The 24522-nt window shown below is 43.5% G+C and overlaps 1 protein-coding gene across 7 annotated transcripts in view; it reads right to left on the bottom strand.

The window, feature by feature from the left end:
- The window catches only part of wdr4 (WD repeat domain 4), a 153451-nt gene that overhangs the window by 16671 nt on the left and 112258 nt on the right, over positions 1-24522 (bottom strand). For 6 of the 7 annotated variants that reach the window (XR_007483306.2, XM_049728447.2, XM_049728449.2 and 3 more), the window contains 2 exons: positions 22434-22503; positions 1734-1868 (listed from right to left, as the gene is read on the bottom strand). Coding sequence is in view for 6 of the 7 variants with exons in the window: in XM_049728447.2 (XP_049584404.1) it covers positions 1734-1868; positions 22434-22503 (205 nt within the window). In the remaining variant the exon portion in view is untranslated. Of the gene's footprint in view, positions 1-1612; positions 1869-22433; positions 22504-24522 lie in introns of those variants that run through there. The other variant, XM_049728450.2, reaches the window with a different exon arrangement.

The raw sequence follows: 24522 nt of genomic DNA, 5'->3' as shown, positions 1-24522 counted from the left end.
GCGCGGAACATGGTCCACTCAGACGCAATGTCCCCCGCCTCCCCCGGGATGTGGGAAAAGCTCTGCCGGAGGTGGGAGTTGAAGCTCTTCCTGACAGGAGATTCTGCCAGACGTTCCCACCATCGGAGCCAACCCACCACCAGGTGGTGATCAGTTGACAGCTCCGCCCCTCTCTTCACCCGAGTGTCCAAAACATGCGGCCGCAAATCCGATGACACGACTACAAAGTCGATCATCGAACTGCGGCCTAGGGTGTCCTGGTGCCAAGTGCACACATGGACACCCTTATGTTTGAACATGGTGTTCATTATTGAAAATCCGTGTCGAGCACAGAAGTCCAACAATAGAACACCGCTCGGGTTCAGATCAGGGGGGCCGTTCCTCCCAATCACGCCCTTCCGGGTCTCACTGTCATTGCCCACGTGAGCATTGAAGTCACCCAGTAGAACGATAGAGTCCCCAGAAGGAGCGCTCTCCAGCACTTCCTCCAGGGACCCCAAGAAGGGTGGGTACTCTGAGCTGCCGTTTGGTGCATAGACACAAACAACAGTCAGGACCCGTCCCCCCACCCGAAGGCGGAGGGAGGCTACCCTCTCGTTCACCGGGGTGAACCCCAATGTGCAGGCGCCCAGCCGGGGGGCAATAAGTATACCCACACCTGCTCGACGCCTCTCACCGTGGGCAACTCCAGAGTGGAAGAGAGTCCAGCCCCTCTCGAGAGGGCTTGTACCGGAACCCAAACTGTGCGTGGAGGCTAGTCCGACTATATCTAGTCGGAATCTTTCTGCCTTGCACACCAGCTCGGGCTCCTTTCCAGCCAGAGAGGTGACATTCCATGTCCCAAGAACCAGCTTCTGCAGCCGGGGATCAGACCGCCAAGGTCCCTGCCTTTGGCTGCCGCCCAGCTCACATTGCACCCGACCCCTTCGGCCCCTCCCACAGGTGGTGAGCCCATGGGAAGGGGGACCCACGTTTCCATTTCGGGCTATGCCCGGCCGGGCCCCATGGGCGAAGGCCCGGCCACCAGACGCTCGCCTTCGAGCCCCGCCTCCAGGCCTGGCTCCAGAGGGAGGCCCCGGTGACCCGCGTCCGGGCGAGGGAAAACAAAGTCCATTTATGTTTTTCATCATAAGGGGCTTGGGTGAGCCGTGCTTTGTCTGACCCCACACCTAGGACCCGTTTGCCATGGGTGACCCTACCAGGGGCATGAAGCCCCCGACAACATGGCTCCTAGGATCATAGGGGCACGCAAACCCCTCCACCACGATAAGGTGACGACTCGCGGAGGGGTCAAGCAGACTCAGCAGTTCCAAATTTGGGACAATTGTCTTCAGTCATTGAAAGGTGGAGTGTTGTCTCGGGGATGTGATCCTTCTCCATGTGGAGGAGCGCAATTCTACTGGGTTCTTCTGCACGTATGAGCAAAGGATGGGGCGGGAAATCGACAGGTAGATCCGCATTTCTGTATTTATTACTGTTTGATAATTGTTTTTCTTACATTTGATGACATTAAAAGTTTTTATCCAAGCCTAAAAAAGCCCAATGCAAAGAAAAATTACTTTTTAAAGATCAAGATGAATGAATATAAAAAATCCTACCAAACACAAAATGATTCCATGTAATTGACATTTATTATCATGGCTCATCCAAAGAAGTAAAGAAATTAAAAATACAGTCAATTCATTCAAACAAAGCCATTATAATTCAAAACACTTATTTTCTGGCCTTCTTGCCTTTGTTTTTCTGTTCCATTTTCCTCTTCTGTTGCTGTTCCTCCAATCGTTGCTGTTTCTTTTCCATGTACACTGTTATGTTATCAAAAGTCACCTTGTGCAGATGTTCAAAACGGCTAACTCCCCTTGTGGAAGCTGTTAAGAAAAGAGAAGATTGCTTGTAAGAACCTTTACAATTAAATTATAGTGAGAGGTGAAAGAGAAATTGGCTGTGATTTTAAAGACTGAACATTTTTTTCCAATTACCATATTTTCCGGACTATAATTTTTTTTCAGTTTGTTCGGGGGTGCGACTTATACTCAGGCTCAACTTATATGTGAAATTATTAACACATTATAACTTGATCATTAACACATTATTTACTTACTAGTAGTAGATACCACTTCACATGTCATTTTCAGACTAAACCGCATGAGGGCGCTCTAGGCCTGTGGAATAATTAGAACTGCAACTGATGATGAGTCTGAATCCATCCACTGACTTCTGGAGTCAGCGGAGTTGTTGATAAGTGACACAGAGGACGAAGATTTCACTAGATTTAATAATTGGGAGTGACGGATGGTTTGATAAACTTGTTATTTATGTTAGTTGTTTATAAGTGACACAGAGGATGAAGATTTCGATGGATTTAATAATTTGGAGTGACACGGTTGTTCGATAAACTTATTTATGTTATAGTTATTTGATATATAGTTTATATATAGGCCTGTAGAGTAATTGGAACCGCAATTGATGATAAAATCCGACATCAGCAGCGCATGTACTTCCAGAGTCAACATCTGCGTTTTTTTTTTAAGTGACACAGAGGACAAAGATTTCGATGGATTTAATGATTTGGTGTGACACGGATGGTTTGATAAATTTGTTATTTACTAAGTTATTTGAATAACTATTAATATGTCACGTCAGGCACGTTCTCAGTTCCTCATTTGTGTTTATGTAACATTACCGTATCTTTTAGCCTGTTAGTGCCTATTCATGTCTGTTCTTGGTGGTGTATTTTGTGTTTAGTTCCCCCAAAAATGCAACTTGTACCCCGGTGCAACTTATGCTTTTTTTTCTCCTTTATTATCGTAATTTCTGGACTATAAGACTCACCTGATTTTAAGCTTCACCAGCAAAAATTAGGGGAAAATCTTGTTTTTTTTCATACATAAGTAAAAGTAATACAAGCCGCATGTGCCCGTGAGTTATTTACAAAGAAAGACAGTACACAGAGTTTTCAAAGTTTTAATAACATACCTTAACTTTTCTTCCAAACAATGCCTGTGACGCGGCAGTAAAACAGCAGCAACACGGAAATAACACAGCTCTAATAGGGCTGGATAAAAAAAAACATACTGATAAGTCACTGAGACGCGGTGTTAGAGTTGTGCACACTCCAACTTATTTTGCAAGAACCAAACAGGAGACAAGTAAGTCCTCTTAAGCACCTGCAGGTGGAGAGTCCATTCGTCGCTGTCTGAACAGCGATGATCGAATGAAGTCTCCACCTGCAGGTGCTTAAGAGGACTTACTTGTCTCCTGTTTGGTTCTTGCAAAATAAGTTGGAGTGTGCACAACTAACATTTTGGTGCCGAAACCCGGGATCCTCATACCCACCATCTGACCGGCGAAGGAGGACGTGCTGCATTGTCGACAAGCCAGCGTCCATTAGGAGGACCTGGAAAAGAAAGTCCTAGGAAGAGAATTCTTCGCTGGGCCAGCATCTTAGGTCTGCCTTCGTCTGACAGAGGTGGATTGACGGGATCCGGCGGTGCAACGAACCAGGGGACAAGTAAGTTAAAGCGCTAAAGATACGGCTTTGGTTTGTCCGAGCTATGAGAATACGGCTTTGGTTTGTCCGGGCTATGAGATGAGATACGGCTTTGGTTTGTCCGAGCTATGAGAATACGGCTTTGGTTTTTCCAAGCCATGAAACAGTTGGGATTCTAGTCCAAGTGGAAGAAACGAGCTAAAAAAAAAAAAAAAAGACTTCTTTTTCTTAATTGAAGGAGGGCGTAGATTTTTTCTTTTGTCCGTTTTTCCAAAGCTGTTTGGGAGGGTTTTACACCCATCCCTGGATAGGCCTAAAAAAGCGCTGGAGTTTGTGTAATTGAGTGTGTGACTAGTAGGATAAATTGACTAAAAAGCAGTTCTAGCGTTGATCCACGGCAATAAAACAGGCTAGTAATCTGTTGAAAGGTCAATTTAAACCTGCATTGAGGATCCTCAAAGAACAAAAATTTGAAAAAAAATTGTAAAACTTTAAACTACTAAAATTAAGATGGGAAATAAGAACGGTAAATCTCTTGGTCTGCGCTTCTTTGAGATGAGAAGTTCATGGCAAGTAGATTTCTTAATTGTATGCAATACATGCTGAAGTGGTAGAAGTGCTACAGTGTGGTTGAAAGCTTCACAAGAAAGAAGAGAACAAATCCAAAATACAAAAGATAGAAAGTTGAAAAGTGATGAAGCCGCCATTCAATTGAGATTTGAAAAAGAATTCTGGGTACATAGTGGCATCCCATTCAATGATGCAGATGAGAGTTCTTATCAGCAACATCTTAAAATTGCGCTCCTCACTGGTTTCCCCCCTGACTTGGGCAGTTGGGTGAGGAAACACTTGGTGGAAGCGGACACTGTTTGGTTTACAAAAAACATGCAGTGGCCCAGAGACGCTGATAAAGGGATTGAGAAAGGCAAAAGTTCTGATGTATTTCATCTAGATGATGATAATGATCTAAATGAAGATACAACTCTAACACGCGGCAGTAACACAGCAGCAACACGGTAGCACAGCACTAACAGGGCTACCAGTAAAAGTTAAAAAGAGCCAGTAAAAGAGCCGTCTTCATCTTCCTCCTGTGCACTGAAACCAGTCTTCTTCCTCAGTCTCGAACTGGAATAGCATCAGATATACTTCGCCACACACTTTGCCAGTCTCTCTTTAGTTGTCGCTTTTATGCATTTCTTCTAGCATTTTCCATGATGAAGGTCTGTTCATGCTAATTTTATTCATGCATAAAGCACTAAGTTACATTAAAATAGCGAGCTACACGTATGGCTCCAGGGTGGACGTGACCAGGAAATAAATAAAAGGGTGACGCAACAAGATATCATCAACAATAGCCCAGTGCCCCCTAGTAACCGAAAGAAACCTCTACTGTGCATGAGCAGCTGTAGTTCCTCCGTTAAGACCCAAATTGACTGCCTTTAACTTAAAAGCGGCATCATATGCATTTTTTATTGTCCCCCATAATGAGGGTTTGTGTATAAAAGCTTCCTTTCTTCAGTAATGTCCGTCTTGATCTCAATCTGTCTCTTCTTTGTGTCAATTATATGGCACTATTTGCCCGGTGGCTGGACATGCGATCAACACATCACTCTTCATCCCAGTGACCGTGTCTAATATCCCTCCGCCCAGCAAAGCGGTGCCGCACAACAGCGGTCCACAGCGTTTTCATGCATGGATAAGTGTATTCGTCATCACAAAAAATCACGAAAATTCCATAGATACGCCGCACCGAACAACAAGCCGCAGGGTTCAAAACTTGAGCAAAAAGTAGCAGTTTATAATCCGGAAATTACGGTATGCATTACATGGCTGGTGCGACTTGCACTCTGGAGCGATTTACAGTCCAGAAAACACGGTAATTCTACATATTTGAAAATATTTCCTAAAAACATGGGGAAAGACTGAGAACCACAGTATGCAATACTCAGTCAACTCTTGTTGACTTAGCTTAGTTGGCTTTGCGATGATGTCATGATGGCGCCGCGGATGGCCGCCACGGTGAATCGCTCTCTGTTTCTTTGTCTTATTTTGTGTTATCTGTGTCCTCTGCTGTCCATCCCGGATCACTTTTACCAGAGAAGCGCTGTTAAACATCAGCCAGTCTTCTTCTGGTATTTTCTCTCCTGTTCTCTCTGATTCAGACTGTTTGTCGGAGATTTTAGCCGGAGCGGCGGTGCTATACAAGCTACCACGACGACACAGAAAACGAGCCGGAGCCCTCGTAAAGCTGAGGCAGAGAGGGCTCCGTTCTGCCCTACCGTCAATTCATCTGGCAAATGTCCGCTCCCTGGCGAACAAGATAGACGAACTGCTGCTCCTCACTTCAAGGAACACGGACTTCAGCAGATCCGCCGCGCTGTGTTTTGTTGAAACGTGGCTTAGCGAACGAACCCCCCACCACGCCATGGAGTTAGCTGGGTTTCGGCTAACGCGTGCAGATCGCAGCGCGGAGCTCTCCGGAAAATCAAAGGGAGGTGGTCTCTGTTTCTACATTAATGAACATTGGTGTACTGATGTCATGGTGTTGAAAGAGTTTTGCAGCCCTCTCCTAGAAACACTTTTCATAAACTGCCGGCCGTTCTATTCACCACGGGAGTTCTCCTCGATCGTCATGGCGGCTGTTTACATTCCACCACACGCACGTGCGAGTGAAGCCACGCAGATGCTGGCTGACCAGGTGACAGACATGGAGAAACTTCACTAATCATTGTTCTGGGTGATCTTAACAAGGCGAACCTCGTACACGGACTCCCCAGATACTGTCTGTATCACAGACAGACAGACAGCACATAACGTGTCCCACCAGAGGGGCACAGACACTGGACCACTGCTACACCGTAATTAAGGATACATACCACTCTGTGGCTTGTGCAGCTTTAGGACTATCAGACCACTGTTTAGTTCATCTGATCCCGACCTACAGGCAGAAACTAAAAACTTCTAAGCCTGTGGTGAGGACTGTGAGGAAGTGGACAGTGGAGTCAAGGCAGGACCTTCAAACCTGCTTTGACCACCGATTGGGGAGTTTTTGAAGCTGCAACTTCAGACCTGCATGAACTCACTGACACTGTCACATCATACATCAGGTTTTGTGAGGATCTGTGTATGCAGACTAAGACCTTCTGCACGTACAACAACAACAAACCTTGGTTTACACCGAACCTCAGGAGGCTGCGCAAAATCAAGGAGGAGGCCTACAGGAGCGGCGACCGGGACCTGTTCAAGCAGACCAGAAACACACTGAACTGAGAGGTCAGGAAAGCCAGGAAGTGTTACGGGGAGAGCCTGGAGAGACACCTCTCTGCCGATCTTGATCCCTCAACAGTGTGGAAAGGTCTGTAGAGCATCACGGGCTTCAAGAAACAAACTGTCCTGTGGAAAGCCCAAGGCTTGCTAACCAGCTAAACAGGTTCTACTGCAGGTTTGATCGGTCCTCCCAAACAACAGCCTACTCTCTCTCTTGCAGAGGCCGCACCCACACTCCAGATCCGCGAGGAGGAAGTGTGCCAGATGTTCCGGAGACAAAAGATCAGGAAGGCACCGGGCCCAGACGGCGTGTCACCTTCCTGCTTGAAAGTCTGTGCTGAGCATCTGGCACCCACCTTTGCACGGATGTTCAACTGTTCCCTGGAGCTGTGTGAGGTGCCCTCGTGCTTAAGAGCTCCACCATTGTTCCAGTGGCCAAGAAGCCCACCATTACAGGTTTGAATGACTATAGACCTGTCGCTCTGACATCTGTGGTCATGAAATCTTTCGAGAGGTTAGTGCTGAACCACCTGAAGGATGTCACGGGCCCCCTGCTTGACCCCCTCCAGTTTGCCTACTGGGCAAACAGGTCAGTGGATGATGCGGTCAACATGGGACTGCACTACATCATGCACCACCTGGACACCCCAGGAACATATGCCAGGATCCTGTTTGTGGACTTCAGCTCGGGGTTCAACACCATCGCTCCTGACATCCTCCAATAGAAGCTCATCCAGCTCGCGGTGCCTGCCTCCATATGTCAGTGGATCACCAGCTTCCTTACCAACAGGAGACAGCGTGTGAGGCTGGGGAGCATCACATCTGACACCCGGACCACCAATACTGGCAGCCCTCAGGGGTGCGTTCTCTCCCCACTGCTCTTCTCTCTCGACACCAATGATTTCTCCTCAGGTGACTCTACTGTGAAACTCCTGAAGTATGCAGAAGACACCACTCTCATCGGACTGATCCAGGACGGTGATGAGACTGCGTACAGACAGGAGTTGGAGCGGCTGGTCCACTGGTGCAGCCAAATCCACCTGGAGCTGAACTCGCTCAAGACCGTGGAGATGACAGTGGATTTCAGGTGAGACCCTTCACCACTTTCACCCCTTACTATCCGCAGTAATACTATTCTCTCCACAGACACCTTCAAGTTCCTGGGTACCACAATCTCTCGGGACCTGAAATGGACCGGCCACATAGACTCTGTCCGGAAGAAGGCCCAGCAGAGGCTGTACTTCCTGAGACAGCTTAAGATGTTCAACTTGCCGCGGGAGCTGCTGAAGACCTTCTACACTGCCATCATCCAGTCTGTCCTCTGCACCTCCATCACTGTCTGGTTTGGATCAGCCTCCAAACAAAACAAGCACAGACTGCAACGGACAATCAGGACTTCAGAAAAGATAATTGGAATCAACTTCCCATCTATCCAAGACTTGTACCTGTCCAGGACCAGGAAACGTGCAAGTAACATCTCTATAGACCCTTCTCACCCAGGTTGCAGTCTGTTTGAACTACTCCCCTCCGGACGGCGTTATAGAACTCTGTACGCCAAAACCAGCAGACACAGAGACAGCTTCTTCCCCCAGGCTGTTGCTCTGATGAACTCGCACCACTCTTAGAGTCTCAGACTCATTCCTGTGCAATAACATCCTGCTCTCCACACCTTTTTTGAATTGTCTACACCAGTGTTTCCCAACCTTTTTTCATTCATGGCACACCTTTTCATTGGAAAAAATCTCGCGGCACACCGCCAACAAAAATCTGTTAAGCTCCTATATTAAAATCAGTTATATTACAACGAAACACGTAGAGCCCTATTCCTATATATGTATGGAGAGTCGAATAATTTAATAGAAATAAATACTAAATATTCTTTAAATTGTATTCCTTTTTTTAAATAAAAGTGACAGTTTTTTAAAAAGGTTTTAGGCGGTGTAAGAAATAAACTATTTAAAGTGATTGTGATTAAAATAAAAGAATCAACGTGATTTTGTTTACTGTTTTAGACTAGGTCTATAAATATTGCAACAATAAGAACAAAGTCACTTTTAAAGACGCTCTGCTGTTCTGACAGCAGCTGAGTGGCTATCACAGTCGAGGAATCTCGACTTGACTGCTTATTTTACGTATGTGAAAAATAACCAATCCAGGTTCTCCGGTTGAACTGCATTCTCTGATTTCCATCGGACCACAAACGCACCACAACCGTCATAGTGCCTGTCACTGTTAGCAAAAGCACACAGCAACACACACATAAACTGAATATGTGCCGATGCAATACAATCATATCGACACAATATGAAATCTCAAGATTCTCAGATTCTCCACACATGCACGATTAGCAAGTGGCTGACCAGGCCAGTGGTTTGGCGATCCTGTTTACAATGCGCTCCGTAACTAATATTGGACACTCCCACGGCACAGCGGAACGTCTCTCACGGCACACCAGTGTGCCGCGGCACAGTGGTTGGGAAACACTGGTCTACACTGTTGGTGCTATGTGTCCTCTGCATCCATTGCAGCCTGGTCATCCTGGAAGAGGGACCCTCCCATCTGTGGTCTATTCTCAAGGTTTCTCATTTCCCCTAGCTGGAGTTTTGAGTTTTTACTTGCCCTCCTGGGAGTTTAGGATCAGGGGATGTTTGAGAATATTTGTCATTTTTCACATGTGCTGAGTGTTGTTAGTCACCTAAATGTTGAACAGAGGCTGTGATGTACCGAAGTCAAATTCCTTGTTTGGCACGCTCAACCATGGTGAATAAAAACTCTTGAATCTTGAATATGTATAACTGTTTGGCTGGAGGACAGAGGGATGCACCTCCATTGATTACTCTGAAGAGACTGTGACTGAGAATATTGAGGAATACGCCATTACAAGAGTTAACGATAAGCCTGGTGGTTGTATCGCGGAGGTAGCAATGCGAGAGACCGAAAGCCTACCAGTTTGCCCACCTAAAGGAAGAACGGCACATATTGGAAGACTCTTACGTGGATGATATATACTCATCTGTCATAACAAACTAGGGCAGCTCAAGCAGTTGACAGCCAATGTTGGGCACATTCTTGAGGCAGGTGGATTTCAGGTCAAACCTTAGGTGTATGCCGGTCAAAGTGGTAGGTAAAACTCGAGGGGGCAAAAGGGAGTCGCTTCTGTCATCTGTGTCCTTCCAAATCAGCTAAGTGCTGGGCATGATATACACTAGGTGAGGATGAGCTCCGCCTAATGGTTGCAGTGCATTTCTCAAAAAAGTGGAAGAAGATGAGACTGGGAAATGATCTGTCAAAGGAGGAAGTGAGATCACAGGCTGCTATTCCACTCACTCGGAGGGAGGTCCTTAGTTAAGTATTTGGACTGTATGACCCCCTTGGGCTTGTGATTCCAGTGAACCAAATAGGAGCAATACTGGTATGAAGAGCCTTCCAGGAGGTTGAAGAGAAGGGTGGCCAAGCTGAGGGCACATGGGGCACTCAACTGTCTGACTCACTGTGAGAAGATGCCATTAGCCTGCTGGAAGATTATTTCGATCTTGGCAAACTGAAATTTCCGAGGGCACTGACACCCGCTGATCCAATTGCTTGGGGCATTACGTTCTCTGATGGCAGTGAACAATCCTATGACACAGTGTTGTATATGAGATGGTGTCAAGAAAATGTAGTCGCTCGAGTGGTCGAGTCAAAAGCCAAGATGACTCCATAGGAGTATGGCCAAGCAGAGGTCTGTGGTGCTGTCCATGTTTCTCGTCTTAAAACGTTCTTCAACACTTTAAGGAAGACAAACTCGGTGTCCCATTATATCCATTTGACTCTTGGCCTGCGGTCCTCTTGGCCAGACAAAGTTATCAAGAGTGGAAGAAATGGTTGCTGGAAGGCTGCTAAGGATGAGAAGCAAGAGTTGCCCAGAAAGTCGTCAGTCAGTGCATTGTCTGTCGAAAGGCAAGAGCAAGAGCATGCAAGCAAGTGATGGGCGAATTGCCTCTCAAGCGGACAAGGCCTGCTGCATGTTAGGGTTTTCCAGGTTATCTTTATCGTAGGATTATGTTGGAATGTAGACTATAATGATTAACCAATCCGGTCTTGCTCTCAAAACGCAGTAAAATAAAGTGGTTGCATTCTCTGCTTGATTGACCAGCTGCAGAGGAAGCAATCAAAGTTGTTCTGTTTCCCACAACATCGTAAAACACCCCCTGCTCTGATTTGACCAGAGGCCGGGGGTTCACCAAACCTGTCCACTATCACCCCCACTCTGTTTCTCCTAATAAATATGCCCTTGCAGGAGGGAGAGTTTTAGACCTCCATTCGAACGTCGCTGCACGCACAGCGACGAATGGACTCTCCACCTGCAGGTGTCTAAAAGGACTTATTTGTCTCCCGTGTGGTTCTTGCAAAATAAGTAGGAGTGAGCGAATCTCTAACACTGCACTTTTTCAGTTCGTCGCTGTGGATATGTTTGGACCATATCTGGTAAAAGACAATGTCAACAAAAAGAGTCACCACAAAGATAAGGGGAGTTATCTTCAGCTGCTTAGCATGCAGAGCACTTCACGATGAGCTTGTTACCAGGATGTCAACAGAAAGCTGTCTCTTGGCTCAAGATACTGCCGGCTTGGAGGACTATGCTTCAAGGAATGGCACAAACTGGTCTTGGAAAGTAATACTCGCTGATTCTCCCCATCCAAATGGAGCTGCAGAGGCTGCAGTGTGGATCGTGAAGAAGGCCCTTTAAAATCTTGACAAGGTAATCAAGCTAATCTTACCTTGCTTGGGGGACTATGCTTCAAGGAATGGTACAAACCGGTCTTGTAAAGTACCGTATTTATTCTAATTATCGCCCATATTCTAATAATCGCCCAGTGTGTGTTAGCGATGACAAATAAAAAACATTGATACCTCTAATTATTGCCCATGCTGCTAAAAATTCCCCCCAAAATTTACGTTTTCCTCCGCAACCGCATGCCGACGTCATTGCGCAAGTTTAAACATGACTGATTTGACAGCATGTCGAATGTACCTTTTAAATTGTTTTTCTCCATAAACTATGATACAATTACACTCGTCACTCCGCTACAATATCCTCACAATTACGTTATGGGACGTGCGCTCGAACAAGACGATTGTGATAACATGACGTGCGCAACATGTGATGTGTAACGTGTCGCATCGATGGAGCGTCAATTGACGCACCCCGCTCTTAGAGGTAGATCAAAACAGTCGCTGTTCTAGTGTTAATTAAGAACACCAGTGAGATGCAGGTATTGCATTTACGATTCAAGATTCAAGAGTTTTTATTCGCCATGTTTGAGCGTGCCAAACAAGGAATTTGACTTCTGTAAATCACAGCCTCTGTTCAACATTTAGGTGACTAACAACACTCAGGACATGTGAAAAATGGCAAATATTACATATTTAAATAAAATATACATATTATCGCCCATTTCAGTGCCCCTTGGCACACGAAAACACAAGAACAACACAAACAGTGTTCTCTATTAATTAGTAGTGGTTGCGGGGCGGGTTCGACGCAACACTTGCCAAGATCGACTTAAATCAGCTGCGCATTACCCACAAGCAATGAGTGGAAGGCAACGTTTTTTTGTTACCTAGTGGCAACTAGTGGCATCTGGTGGCATCAGAGTCAAAACCAAATTAATCAACAAACCCTGCCAACAACCGGACTGACTTGCGCGGGCATCAGCACTCTGTTTTGAGTGTACTCTGAATAACCATATAATTTTAATGAATAATAGTGTATCGGCCCGAATATAAGACGGTGTTTTTTGCATTGAAATAAGACTGAAAAAGTGGGGGTCGTCCTACATACGGGGTCTAGACATTATACCCATTCACAACGCTAGATGGCACAGATATCTTTAAAGCGAATGCTGAACTTAACTCCCCAGGCCAAAGCGAACCCTTGTCATGAAGAAGAAAAATAAAAATAGCGGTAGCACGAAGAAGAAAAATAAAAAATAGCGGTAAGAAAGAAAAGAGAAAAAAAAAAGAGAAGAGATAACAGAAAATGGAGAAACTGTTAGAAAGGTTCCTATGTTAATGTTAAAATGTTGGACAGTTACGTCACCGCACCTTGAGTCTCGCGTGAGTTACCTCAGCTTATCGCAGTTGTTGGAGCTTGTGCGCAGCGGTAAGTTAAAAGTTGCTGGTATCGACTGAGTGTCTTGCTGTGATCGTGTGCGTCTTTGAGACAAAGTGAGTGTATACATCTCATTGTTATTACTGTCTACTGTTGTGCCGTTTGTCTGATCGCGGTTTGTTTCGTGTGTGCGCCGTTTGATTGATAGATTCGGCGCGCTCCTTTAAGTTTTTCTCGCATCGTACGAGTAGCCGTTACGCAGCGCCACGTCGACTGACGGTCAACAGCAAATGTATTTTGTTGTCTCGATGACTTATGTTTGGTGTGTTGCCGAGAGTATTTCATTTATGGTTATTTAGTATAGTGGAACCGTTACGTCCAGTCAGTTACAGGACTGTCTCTGAAAATGTGAATATTGTGATAAAGTTCTTTATTTTCTATAATGCAATTAAAAAAAACTAAAGTGTCATACATTCTGGATTCATCACAAATCAACTGAAATATTGCAAGTCTTTTATTATTTTAATATTGCTGATTATGGCATACAGCTTAAGAAAACTCAAATATCCTATCTCAAAATATTAGAATATCATGAAAAAGTAAACTAGTAGGGTATTCAACTAATCACTTGAATCATCTAATTAACTCGAAACACCTGCAAGGGTTTCCTGAGCCTTGAAAAACACTCAGCTTGGTTCAGTAAACTAAATCATAAGTATGGGGAAGATTGCTGATCTGACTGCTGTCCAGAGGACCATCATTGACACCCTCCATCAAGAGGGTAAGACACAAAAAGACATTTCTCAAAGAGCAAGCTTTTCAGAGTGCAGTTTCAAGGCACATCCACAAAAGTCTGTTGGAAGGGGAAATGTGGCAGGAAACACTGCACAACCAAGAGAGATGACAGCAGCCTTAACAGCATTGTGAAGAAGAGTCACTTCCAGAGTTTGGGGGAGCTTCAAAGACAGTGGACTGAAGCTGGAGTCCAGGTATCAAAAGCCACTGTTCACAGACGTGTTCGGGATATGGCCTACAATAGCCGTATTCCCATGGTCAAGACACTTCTGAAGCGTCTGACTTAGGCTATGGAAAAGAAGCACTGGACAGTTGCAGAGTGGTCCAAAGTCCTCTTTTCAGACGAAAGCAAGTTTTGTATTTCATTTGGACGCCAAGGCGCCAGAGTCTGGAGAAAGGCTGGAGAGGAGCAAAATCCAAGTTGCTTGAAATCCAGTGTGACGTTCCCACAGTCAGCGATGGTTTGGGGAGCCATGTCAGCTGCTGGTGTTGGTCCACTGTGTTTCATCAAGACCAGAGTAAATGCAGGTTTTAGAGCGCTACATGCTTCCGTCTGCTGGAAAGCTCTATGGAGATGATGATTTCATTTTCCAGCATGATCTGGCACCTGCCCACAGTGCCAAAACCACCAGTTAATGGTATACTGACCATGGCATTACTGTCCTCGATTGGCCTGCCAATTCCCCTGACCTGAACCCCATAGAGAATTTGTGAGGTATTGTGAAGAAGAAGCTGAAAGACACCAGACCCAACAATGCAAATAAGCTAAAGGCCGCTATTGAAGCATCCTGGGCATCCATAACACCTCAGCAATGCCACAGGCTGATTGCCTCTATGCCATGCCGCATTGATGCAGTAATCCGTGCAAAAGGTTTCCCAACCAAGTACTGAGTGCATCAATGGACATTTTCAAATGTTTGATTTTGTTTTGCTGTTATAAATCTTTTTTTTTTTTACTTGAACTGAGGAAATATTCTAATATTTTGAGATAGAATATTTGAGTTTTCTTAAACTGTATGCCATAATCAGCAATATTAAAATAATAAAAGGCTTGCAATATTTCAGTTGATTTGTAATGAATCCAGAATGTATCACGTGTTTTTTTTTTTATTGCATTACAGAAAATGAAGAACTTTATCACCATATTCTAATTTTCTGAGACAGTCCTGTATGTGTAATGTGTGCCGTCGTGTTGTGTGACGTCAGAAGATGAGCGTTGACTTGCGTGCTGTTTCTGTCTGTTGCAGAACCACCACCCCCCACCACACACACACCCCACACACCCTTCATACAATAATCACACACGCAAGAATCACATTCACACACCCAAAGACTAACCCATGTACACTACACACACCTGCTCTCACATCCTTACAAACAAACATGTGCCTATACCCTTTTGCCAGTTTGCCTGTATGATGAGCCACAGTGCCTGTTAATTTTTTGCCAATAATTCAGTATAGCAATCAATACTGAACCACGTCTTCCCTCCTGTGTTCTGACAGACACCCGGGGGCGAAAAGAGCATAACCTTCCGAGCCAACCCCCTATACAGTCCTCAGGCTCCCCAACAGAAACGTAGCGACAATCTGGAGAAAAGTGGGTCAAAGATCGGCCAGGTTAACCGGCAGCTCAGGAAAAGTTACGATGCAAACTTCAAGATGATGTTGATAAATGAGGCAGTCTTCAACCAATTGCAACGCAGCTGTGAAATATGGTGTCACAGAGTGTAATGTACGGAGATGGAGCACTCAAAAAGATCGTCCAAAAAATGCTCACAATCAGAGAAAAGCTTTCTGTGGTCCGCAGAGCGGCCGCTTTCAAGAGCTCGACAGGATCATTTGTTTCAGATGTACTGTAATTATTTTCTGTATAAAAATTAAATTTGGTGTTCAAAAAGTATTTTTTCAAACTTGAGTATTGAAAAAGAGGGCGTCGTCTTATAATCAGGGTCGTCTTATATTCGGGCCAATACGGTAATAGTAATGAGTTTCTGAACGGTCGGAGTGAACATGCACGTTCATAATGCGCCCAAGAAGCTAACTAGCGCGATAGCACAACACAGAACACCTGAACTGCTAAACTACTTATCCACCCACAAGTGTACTGTCAACTGGTCAGTTAACTGAATACCACTCTTTTCTCCTGCGTGAGTATGACACACAGGCACTTCGTTCGTTTACATCAAACATTTTATTGAAGGCATTTTCTATTGATATTGATCACGTGTCAATCAGGATATCTAGCTTGAATTATTGCCCAGCCCTATATCCAGGTCAAATATATGCAATCTGGCTGTTCAGATGGTGGTCGCATGGCAACAAAATCGAGGACTACATACGACAGTGACCCAGGTTGGATTTTAAAAAAAAATAAATAAATTAAAAAAAATAATCGTAATTGAGCTGTTCAGACTGTCACTGAGGGTAAAAAAAGAAGATACAGGTTGCATAAGGGCAAAAACTAAGAAAAAGAAGCTTGTTTACATTGAACAAACTGCGGGACATTATGGACAATGTCAGCCAGCCTCTGCACACCATCATCATCACTCAGAGGAGCCCGTTTAGTGGGAGACTGCTCCTTCGCAAGTGTAGGATCAACAGACTGCTGAACTCCTTTGTCCTTCAAGACATAAACTGTATAATTCCTCACTTGGGGGAAGGAGGATAGGAACAGGAACAGGAACAAAGGGAGACCTCGTATAATTTGCAAATATCCTTCAATGCTATTTATTACTCGACAATTTATTACTCAACACTTTATTTACTCAACGCTTTATTTATTACTCAGCACTTTATTGCTTATGCAACACAGTAATCCCTCGTTTATCGTGGATAATTGGTTACAAAAACCACCCGAGATAAGTAAAATCCGCGAAGTACGGTCACCCTCTCATCTGTACAATTTTTGTGTGTCAATAAATGTATATGAAACCATTTAAGTGGATATTTTATTATTAGAACATTAAATAATTGCTTCAAACATGTAAATAATACATTATTAGTATAAATAACATACTGAAAATTTGTATAAATATTGAAAATATAAATATTATACGTGTGTGCGTGTAACATGTTCACAAGAAGTACTGGGCAGGCTAACGAGTTAGCGCAAAGATGCTAATCCGCGATCGTGCTAACACGTGAAAACGAACCCCTAAAGGAATGTAAACGAACATTTGGAGCAATAATACATTGTCCTAAAGGTTAGGTAATCGTTCATTTCTCTTGTTAGGAGACCCACTTACAGCGTCAATGACTCCTGTACCACTGTAACCGACATATGTGCACAGGAAACAGGAAGTGGTATCGCCTGAAAACAGCTTTCAAAATAAATCACCCTACATCAAATCATAACACAGCTGAATAACATAAATAACTTGGAGAATTCTTAACACATAATCTAAATAGGTTTTTAGAACAACATTTATTAGTATATTTTTTATAACAAGGTACAAGTGTACATACTGTAAATATGTTTATAGAACTCTTATTATTATAACATTTTTTCTATAACAAGGTACAACATTGTAAATATGTTTTTAGAACTCTTATAACATTTTCTTTATAAAAAAAGGTACAAGTGTATGCACCGCTGGCGTGTGGGCAAGTTTCGTGCCATAATTCTTCAATTTAGAAGTTTTGTTTTGACTTTTTTTTTTATTGGGGAAAAAAAAATCTGCGATATAGTGAAACCATGATGAACAAACCGCGATGTAGGGAGGGATTATTGTATTCTCTTTTGTACTGTTAGAATAGGCCTCTGGCACATGTGATTAGCAAGGTGGCTTGAGCTATGCCGTTGTCTTGCTGGGACTTTTCTCTTGTTTTCACTGGCTTTCCCTTCTCTCTGATACTCTTTGCACATACGCAGGAGTTGATCTCAGTTAAGACTGCAAGGTTACACATTATCACACAGGCTAGGTAGAGTCGCCCCCTTGTAGGAGAGCGGCCAAGACTAGTAAAAGAAGGTGGGGGTTAGACCTTCTTCCGCAATCTCGCAGAGCAGGCTCCACAGATATGTATCGATCTTTCTAGCATACATTAAATAATTAAACTGACATAACAGCCTCCTAATATCGTATGTTCCACACTATGAGGCGCACTTAAAAAGTTTAAATTTACTCAAAAATCCACAGTGCCGCTTATAATGCAGAGCACCTTATAAATGGATCAATTGATGAATTTGTTGATCCATATTGGGTGTACACAGCACTCTGCCAAAATGTTTCTCGCTGTCACTCGCTTTTTTCTTTTAAACTAAAAGTTTACGACCATCAAAAATGAGTGGGGTTGCTGGACCAAGTAATAAGCCAAACGGTATCACTTTCATCCCATCGCTTGATTGACAAAGAAGTAAGCTTATCGGGAGGCAATCACAGTGAACTGCACCCCCCACCGCAGCAAGTTTGGCTGCGCATACGCAAGCCCGGCACCAAAGCTAACAAGCTAATCAACGCATTACACATCAACACACGCACTCACTTTTTTATTTTAAACTAAAGAAGGTTTATGACCATCAAAAATGAGTGGGGTTGCTGGACCAAGTAAGAAGCCAAACCGTATCACTTTCATACGGAATGGGAGTTGGGACTATTTCTACCTCATTGGGGTTGACATTCCCTTTAGCACAGCTCCGTGGATGCAGAAGGCAACCCTAGTCAACCCCAGTTTGATGCAGTAGCTTCTGTTCTATGCGCCTTTTAATCCGGTGTGCCCTATATATGAAATACTTTCTAAAATAAAAAATTCAATAGAGGTGCACCTTATAATCCAGTGCCCCTTATAGTGCAGAAAATACTGTATTTACTATTAGCATAGCGAGCATTAAAGATAAAGTACTGGGACAAAATCTAACAAATGGTGCCATGTCTCATGGTCTTGTGCTCGCTTTTCCTTCAGCGCCGCTGAAATTTAAACAATTCAACTAGGCCCAAAAACAAGGTGAGCAGAATACCTTCTTTTGATAGAACATCTTCTGCCTACCCCTAAAGTAGATTGTTGAAATTTCTTAAATTGGATCAGCTGTTGAAATGATTAAATCTACTGTAGTAAGTTAATATTGTGTGAAATACTAAATACCAGAAAGAACTACTAAATCTACTAGAAACTATCTATTAAATCTACTGTAGTAAGTTAATATTGTGTGAGTTGTGGTAATTGCAATAAAGAACAAATTCTATGTTCTTTTAAAAGTGCTGTGGCCACTGTGTGGGGTCACGATTGAGCACTGTGTGAGGTCAATTTCTAGGCCTAAAGTGACGGTGGGAAGTGGGAGTCACGGTGACCATTGTGTAAGGTCATAATTGACCACTGTGAGGTCAATCCACTTCTATCAGTGACGGGTGGGAAGTGGTGGTCACGGTGTGATGTCATAATTAACCACTGTGTCAGATCAATCCACTTCCTGCAGAATTTTATTTGTTCAGTGACCACTGTGTGAAGTCACAAAATTGACCGCTGTGTGGGGTCAAGGTGAAACTTATTGCTAAGGTGTGAGTTTGACTGAGAAACTCAAGAAAGTGTGTGGAACAGACAAAAGAAGATGACTAAAGAAAAACTGGGTGACAGACCCACCATTGATTCAATGGAGGCCAAGGACTAAGTTGTGTTGACGTGGATGGGCCATTTGTTGCGGATTTAGTGATAGTCCACAGCAATATATATTAGGTAATGATTAGGCAGGCCATCGACAGTCTATTATGTTCCATTGAGACAGATGGGTAAGACTCAGATAACCTTTTTGGAAAATGATGGTGCATACTAATGTTGCATTGGGAAATATGCATACGTGTCTATTAGTATAACAAGTGGATTTGTAACAAAATTAGTGAAGTTGGTGAGAAAAATTGTGATCATCGTGACTACAAGGACCTGTGTTTGTTGATAGAATAACTGCTCAAAGAACATCTAAAACGAAAAGCGGTGAAGCATACAGTACAGTAATCCCTCGCTACTTCACGCTTCACCAATGGCGGCCTCAGTGCATCGCGGGTTTTTATGAAAACAAATATTGTGGATATATTTAGTGCATCATGGCTTTTTGCTGCGTCATTTGGAGCGCAGGGCTTTGTCTGCCCTTATGACTTTACAACACACTGTAAGAGCAGTTCTAACCACGCTTTACCTCAGCGTGCCACAGTCGCGCTACGTATCCACTCTTCCACTTCATCCGCGTCAGCAGAATCGGTTGCATCTCTGATTTGCACTTCTTTGTCACAAAGATGCAACACGGGCTCACACAAAGTTTAAAGGAGACAAGGAGGCCTGGAATGACTGCAAAGCAGGACGGCGAGCTCAAGTCGTGTGTTATCGAAGCAGATGGGCATACAGCTTTTTAGAGCTATTTAAATAGTGTTTAAAGATATAATAAAATGTTTAAAAGTACAATAAATTTAAAATTAAATTAAATAAAAAAATGTCTTGTGCGGATGCCCTCGCGCTGGGCTGTGGTTGCGCGTCAGCTGGTCAGCTGGTCAGCACAGCAAGAGCAGCGCGGAGCCGTGACATGTTTACACTTTAAAATGTTTAAATGTTTAAAAATACAACAAACTGTTTTAAATATAAAATTAGAAAAATAAAAGTCTTGTGCGGATGCCCTCGCGCTGGGCCGCAGCCAGCAAAGCGAGAGCAGAGCGGAGTCGTGACACGTTCAAAATTTAAAATGTTTAAATAAAACAAGTTTAAAATACAATAACGTATTTAAAAGTACAATAGAGTGTTCCAAAACAAAATTATACAAGTCTTGCGCGGATGCCCGTGCGCTGGGTCGCGAGGGCGCGTCAGCCAGCCAGTACCCTGATTCAAGATTCAAGAGTTTTTTATTCGCCATGTTTGATTGGGCCGCAGTCCCTATGTTTGTTGCTCCCCAACCTCGCCCTCCCCAATCCCAGTTTGACTCTCTTCCGGACCCCTTCCACAATCTCCACCTCACTGTGCTTTTCTCTTCCCTTCGGCCAATAAGCATAGTCGGTTGTTTCTTTTCTTTCTGCTCTTTGATTGATTGTGTTAAATGACATTCAATTTTTATGGTTCCATTGGCGACAATGAAGGAGACTATTAACCCCATAAGAAATCAATGAGTCTTGACTGAGTCATAGTGGCAGATCCTTTGCAAGACTGATGAGTGACCAGTTAGGACTTTCTAGTGACATATGCACCACTTATATACTGTATCTTCAGATAAGACCTGTTCAATTTTAATATTAAATTGTCCAATTGAAACCAATACACATACGTACATCTACTATACAGGGTCCATGTACCTGACACCACTCAAAAGTGTTTAACGCATTTGTATTTTTTCCTTATTCACGTACTTGTTCAACCCCCACCCCCCCCCCCCCCCCACCCCCGCTGTTAAGACCCACCCATCCCCAAACCCCACAACATACCTGAACTCTCAACCCCAACCCTCTCTCTCATGATGTGTGTACGAAAATATCTGGTCAATATAATTTAAAACATTGGTGGGCTTAAGAATTACGATGGAGGCGAGTGTCTCTTAGTGTAAATCTAAAGTCTTTGTGAATCATAAAGGTGAGATAAGTGAGTAGCTTCGATGGTTTTACTAAGGGAAAAGTGCTCCAATATACGGTAATTCCTCGTTTATCGCGGATAATTGGTCCCAAAACCACCCGCGCTAGGTGAAGATCCGCAATGTAGAGAATATATTGTTACAATATCCATAAAATACTTTTATGAACCTTTATTGTAATTTTAAACACTGTATTGTACTTTTAAATGCTTTTTTTGTATTTTTAAACACTTTTGTAAACATTTCTGATTTTCAGAAGCATTCTTCTTTATTTAAATAAGACAATAAAGAAAATAAGAGTAGATATATTGTCATTTTATCTAATTATTGTTATGATCAATGTTTGCATCAGGTTCAAACCATTTGTTGAGAAGAGTGAGAAAGGCTTTTAGTGTAGACCCGTATTATGGAAGTCCGGTATATGTTGATGCTATTGGGATACCGAGGGGTATCCCTAATGAATACAAACTAGTGGATCACATTGCTGCAGGGTGGGAATCTACTTTAAGGATCATTTCTAACAAAAATATGGATCAAATAAATTATATTCACAACGTACGTTTGACAGATTTTACAAGGAATGGCTTAAGTGTTATAGTGCTATACATTTGCAATTGACAGCCACTTCACTAATGGCATATAGGAATAGGGTAGCATAAGATTCTGTTTTGGCGAAGCGAGGGGGGTTTGTTCGATGTTTGGGGAAAAGTTTTGTACTTATATCCCCAACGATGACTCCTGATGGGACTTTCATATCGGCACTGAGGGAATTGACCAATGAATTGAAAGATCCCACATGACGTAAAGTCTCATGCTTCTCGTGCGTTGATCCAGACAGATACTGTACATTGGAATGAGGAAGATGACGTGCAAAATGAGATCTGATGTCAGAACGGTATTCAATACATTAACCAGATGGCATAATCAGACACCCGGATGCTGCCCGACGATTGGTCTAGCTCTAGTAGCTAGGCCTTTACTGCATGTTCGTCTGTTAGTGATTAAACCAGTCTTCAAACACACAAATGGACTCAAGTGTATTACGAACAACATGGATAAAACTAAGCAGATGAGCCTAGTCGAGACACAAACTATTATAACCTTGGTACATGGTGGAAATGTATAAGTGGGGAGAGTTCACATTTTTAGTCACTTGTGCAAAGCTATACAATACTGCTAACCTGTGGTTTAGAATTAACCTCGGGAACTGGAGTGGTATGCATGCCTGAAAGAGTGGGCTTGTTGACTTACCATCAAGAGTCTGCCAGTGAGGCTTGAAGATAGCAGTCACTCTTTTTAGTTCAATGGTAGAAGCTTGGCACTAGAAGCAAGTGCAAGGAATGGAAGTAGAATTAGAGACTGGCAATGAACCATACTTAACCTCACTGGTTTCATCTATGTTCAACTTTACTATCGCTACCTTACACGCAGACTGCCTTTTTTAAGACAATAATCCTGTACTGAACACACAATATTGTTTATTAAAAAGAATTTGTCTGCAAAATTGGTCATCTTCAAATGCTCAAGAGAAAAGGTAGTCGAGTGGATCCATGTTTTTGAATGTAATTCCTGTGGAAAATATTGTTGCATGAAATATTGAAATATACAATTTGGTTTTAGTCAGACTTCTTGGAATGGCAAAAAAATCCTTAAAATGTATCAACTGTATTTTCCACACTATAAGGCGCACTTAAAAGCCACACTTAAAAGCCGCACTTAAAAGCCGCACAAAAAGCCGCACAAAAAGCCGCACTTAAAAGCCGCACTTAAAAGCCATTAATTTACTCAAAAAACCAGTTTGCTTGATAATCCGGGGCGCTTTATATATGGATCAATTGGTGAATTAGTTGATCCATATTGGTTGTACACAGCGCTCAACCAAAATCTTTCAGTAAGACAAGTAAATTTTAAGGTCGCATCGCTCTCAGTATTACGGCAACCGTGGTCAGGGGCGTCACCGAAGTAATAGCGGTAACAGCCATACTGTGCTTACTCCTAGTCCAACACCACTTGTGTGTATAAAGACGCCAAAATGACACGCACCAATATCTGCCAATGGATTGTGGATGCCTGGGTTGATACATCAGTCTCAACTGTGGTCGGAGCTTTAGCGAAGGCAGGAATAATAACTGAACTGCCAGGGATTAGTCATGACAGTCACACGGAAAATAACGAGAGGGAGCCGGGCATAATGAATGCTGCAATCGCCCAACTGTTCAATTCGGACCCAGAAGAGGAAGAATTCGCCGAACTCGTGGACGGGGATATGTAAATATGCACATTAACGTTTGAACAACGTCGTGTTATTGTACAATGTTTGTATTGTATAGCGTATTGTATATAAAGTTTGCCGTTTATAAAGTTTGAGGGATTTGTAGACGGGGATACGTAAATATGCATATCGTTTGAACAGTGTTGTGTTATTGTGAAATTTTTGTATTGTATGTCTTATTGTATATACACCTGCCGCTGATCATCGACGGTGCTGTGGTGGAGAGGGTGAGCTGCACCAAGTTCCTGGGGGTGCACATCAGTGAGGACCTCTCCTGGTCCGAAAACACCTCGTCACTGGCAAAGAAAGCTCAGCGCCGCTTGTACTTCCTGCGGAAGCTCAGGCGTGCATGTGCTCCTCAGGCAGTCCTGTCTACATTTTACCGTGGCACCATTGAGAGCGTCCTCACCAGTTGCATCGCTGTCTGGGGTGGTAACTGCACTGAACAGAACTTGAAGGCCCTGCAGCGCATAGTGAATACGGCTGGTAAGATTATTGGTGCTTCGCTACCCTCCCTGAAGGACATTTACACCTCCCATGTCGCCCGCAAGGCAACCTCGATTGCCAGAGATGTGAGTCACCCGGCTCACTCTTTGTTTGACCTTCTGCCCTCTGGGAAGAGGTACAGGAGCCTGCGCTCCCGCACCACCAGACTCGCAAACAGCTTCTTTCTCCAGGCTGTTAGGGCCCTGAACTCGCTACCCCCTTCTGCGTAGCGTGCGGCACTGTTGCGCTACTTTCGGGAATGTCTGCTGTACGCGCACTTGCTCCTTTTTTTTTTCTGCTCCTCCTATTTATTTATTTATTTATTTATTTATTTATTTATTGTTGTTTATTATTGTTGTTGTTGTGTTATTTATTCATTATTTATTCAGCACGCTTTTGTTATACTTGTTTACTTGTTTGTCTGTTGTGAGCCATGTCTTGTCACCGTGGGATAGGGGGGAACGAAATTTCGGTTTCTTTGTGTGTCTTTGGCATGTGGAGAAATTGACAATAAAGCTGACTTTGACTTTGACTTTGATATAAAGTTTGCCATATATAAAGTTTGACTGAACACCTTGTTGA

Source organism: Syngnathus scovelli, chromosome 8 (assembly GCF_024217435.2).
Source record: "Syngnathus scovelli strain Florida chromosome 8, RoL_Ssco_1.2, whole genome shotgun sequence".
Classification (NCBI taxonomy): Eukaryota; Metazoa; Chordata; class Actinopteri; order Syngnathiformes; family Syngnathidae; genus Syngnathus; species Syngnathus scovelli.
Note: the sequence above shows the minus strand (reverse complement) of the source record. Positions and strands in the feature narration are given on the sequence as shown.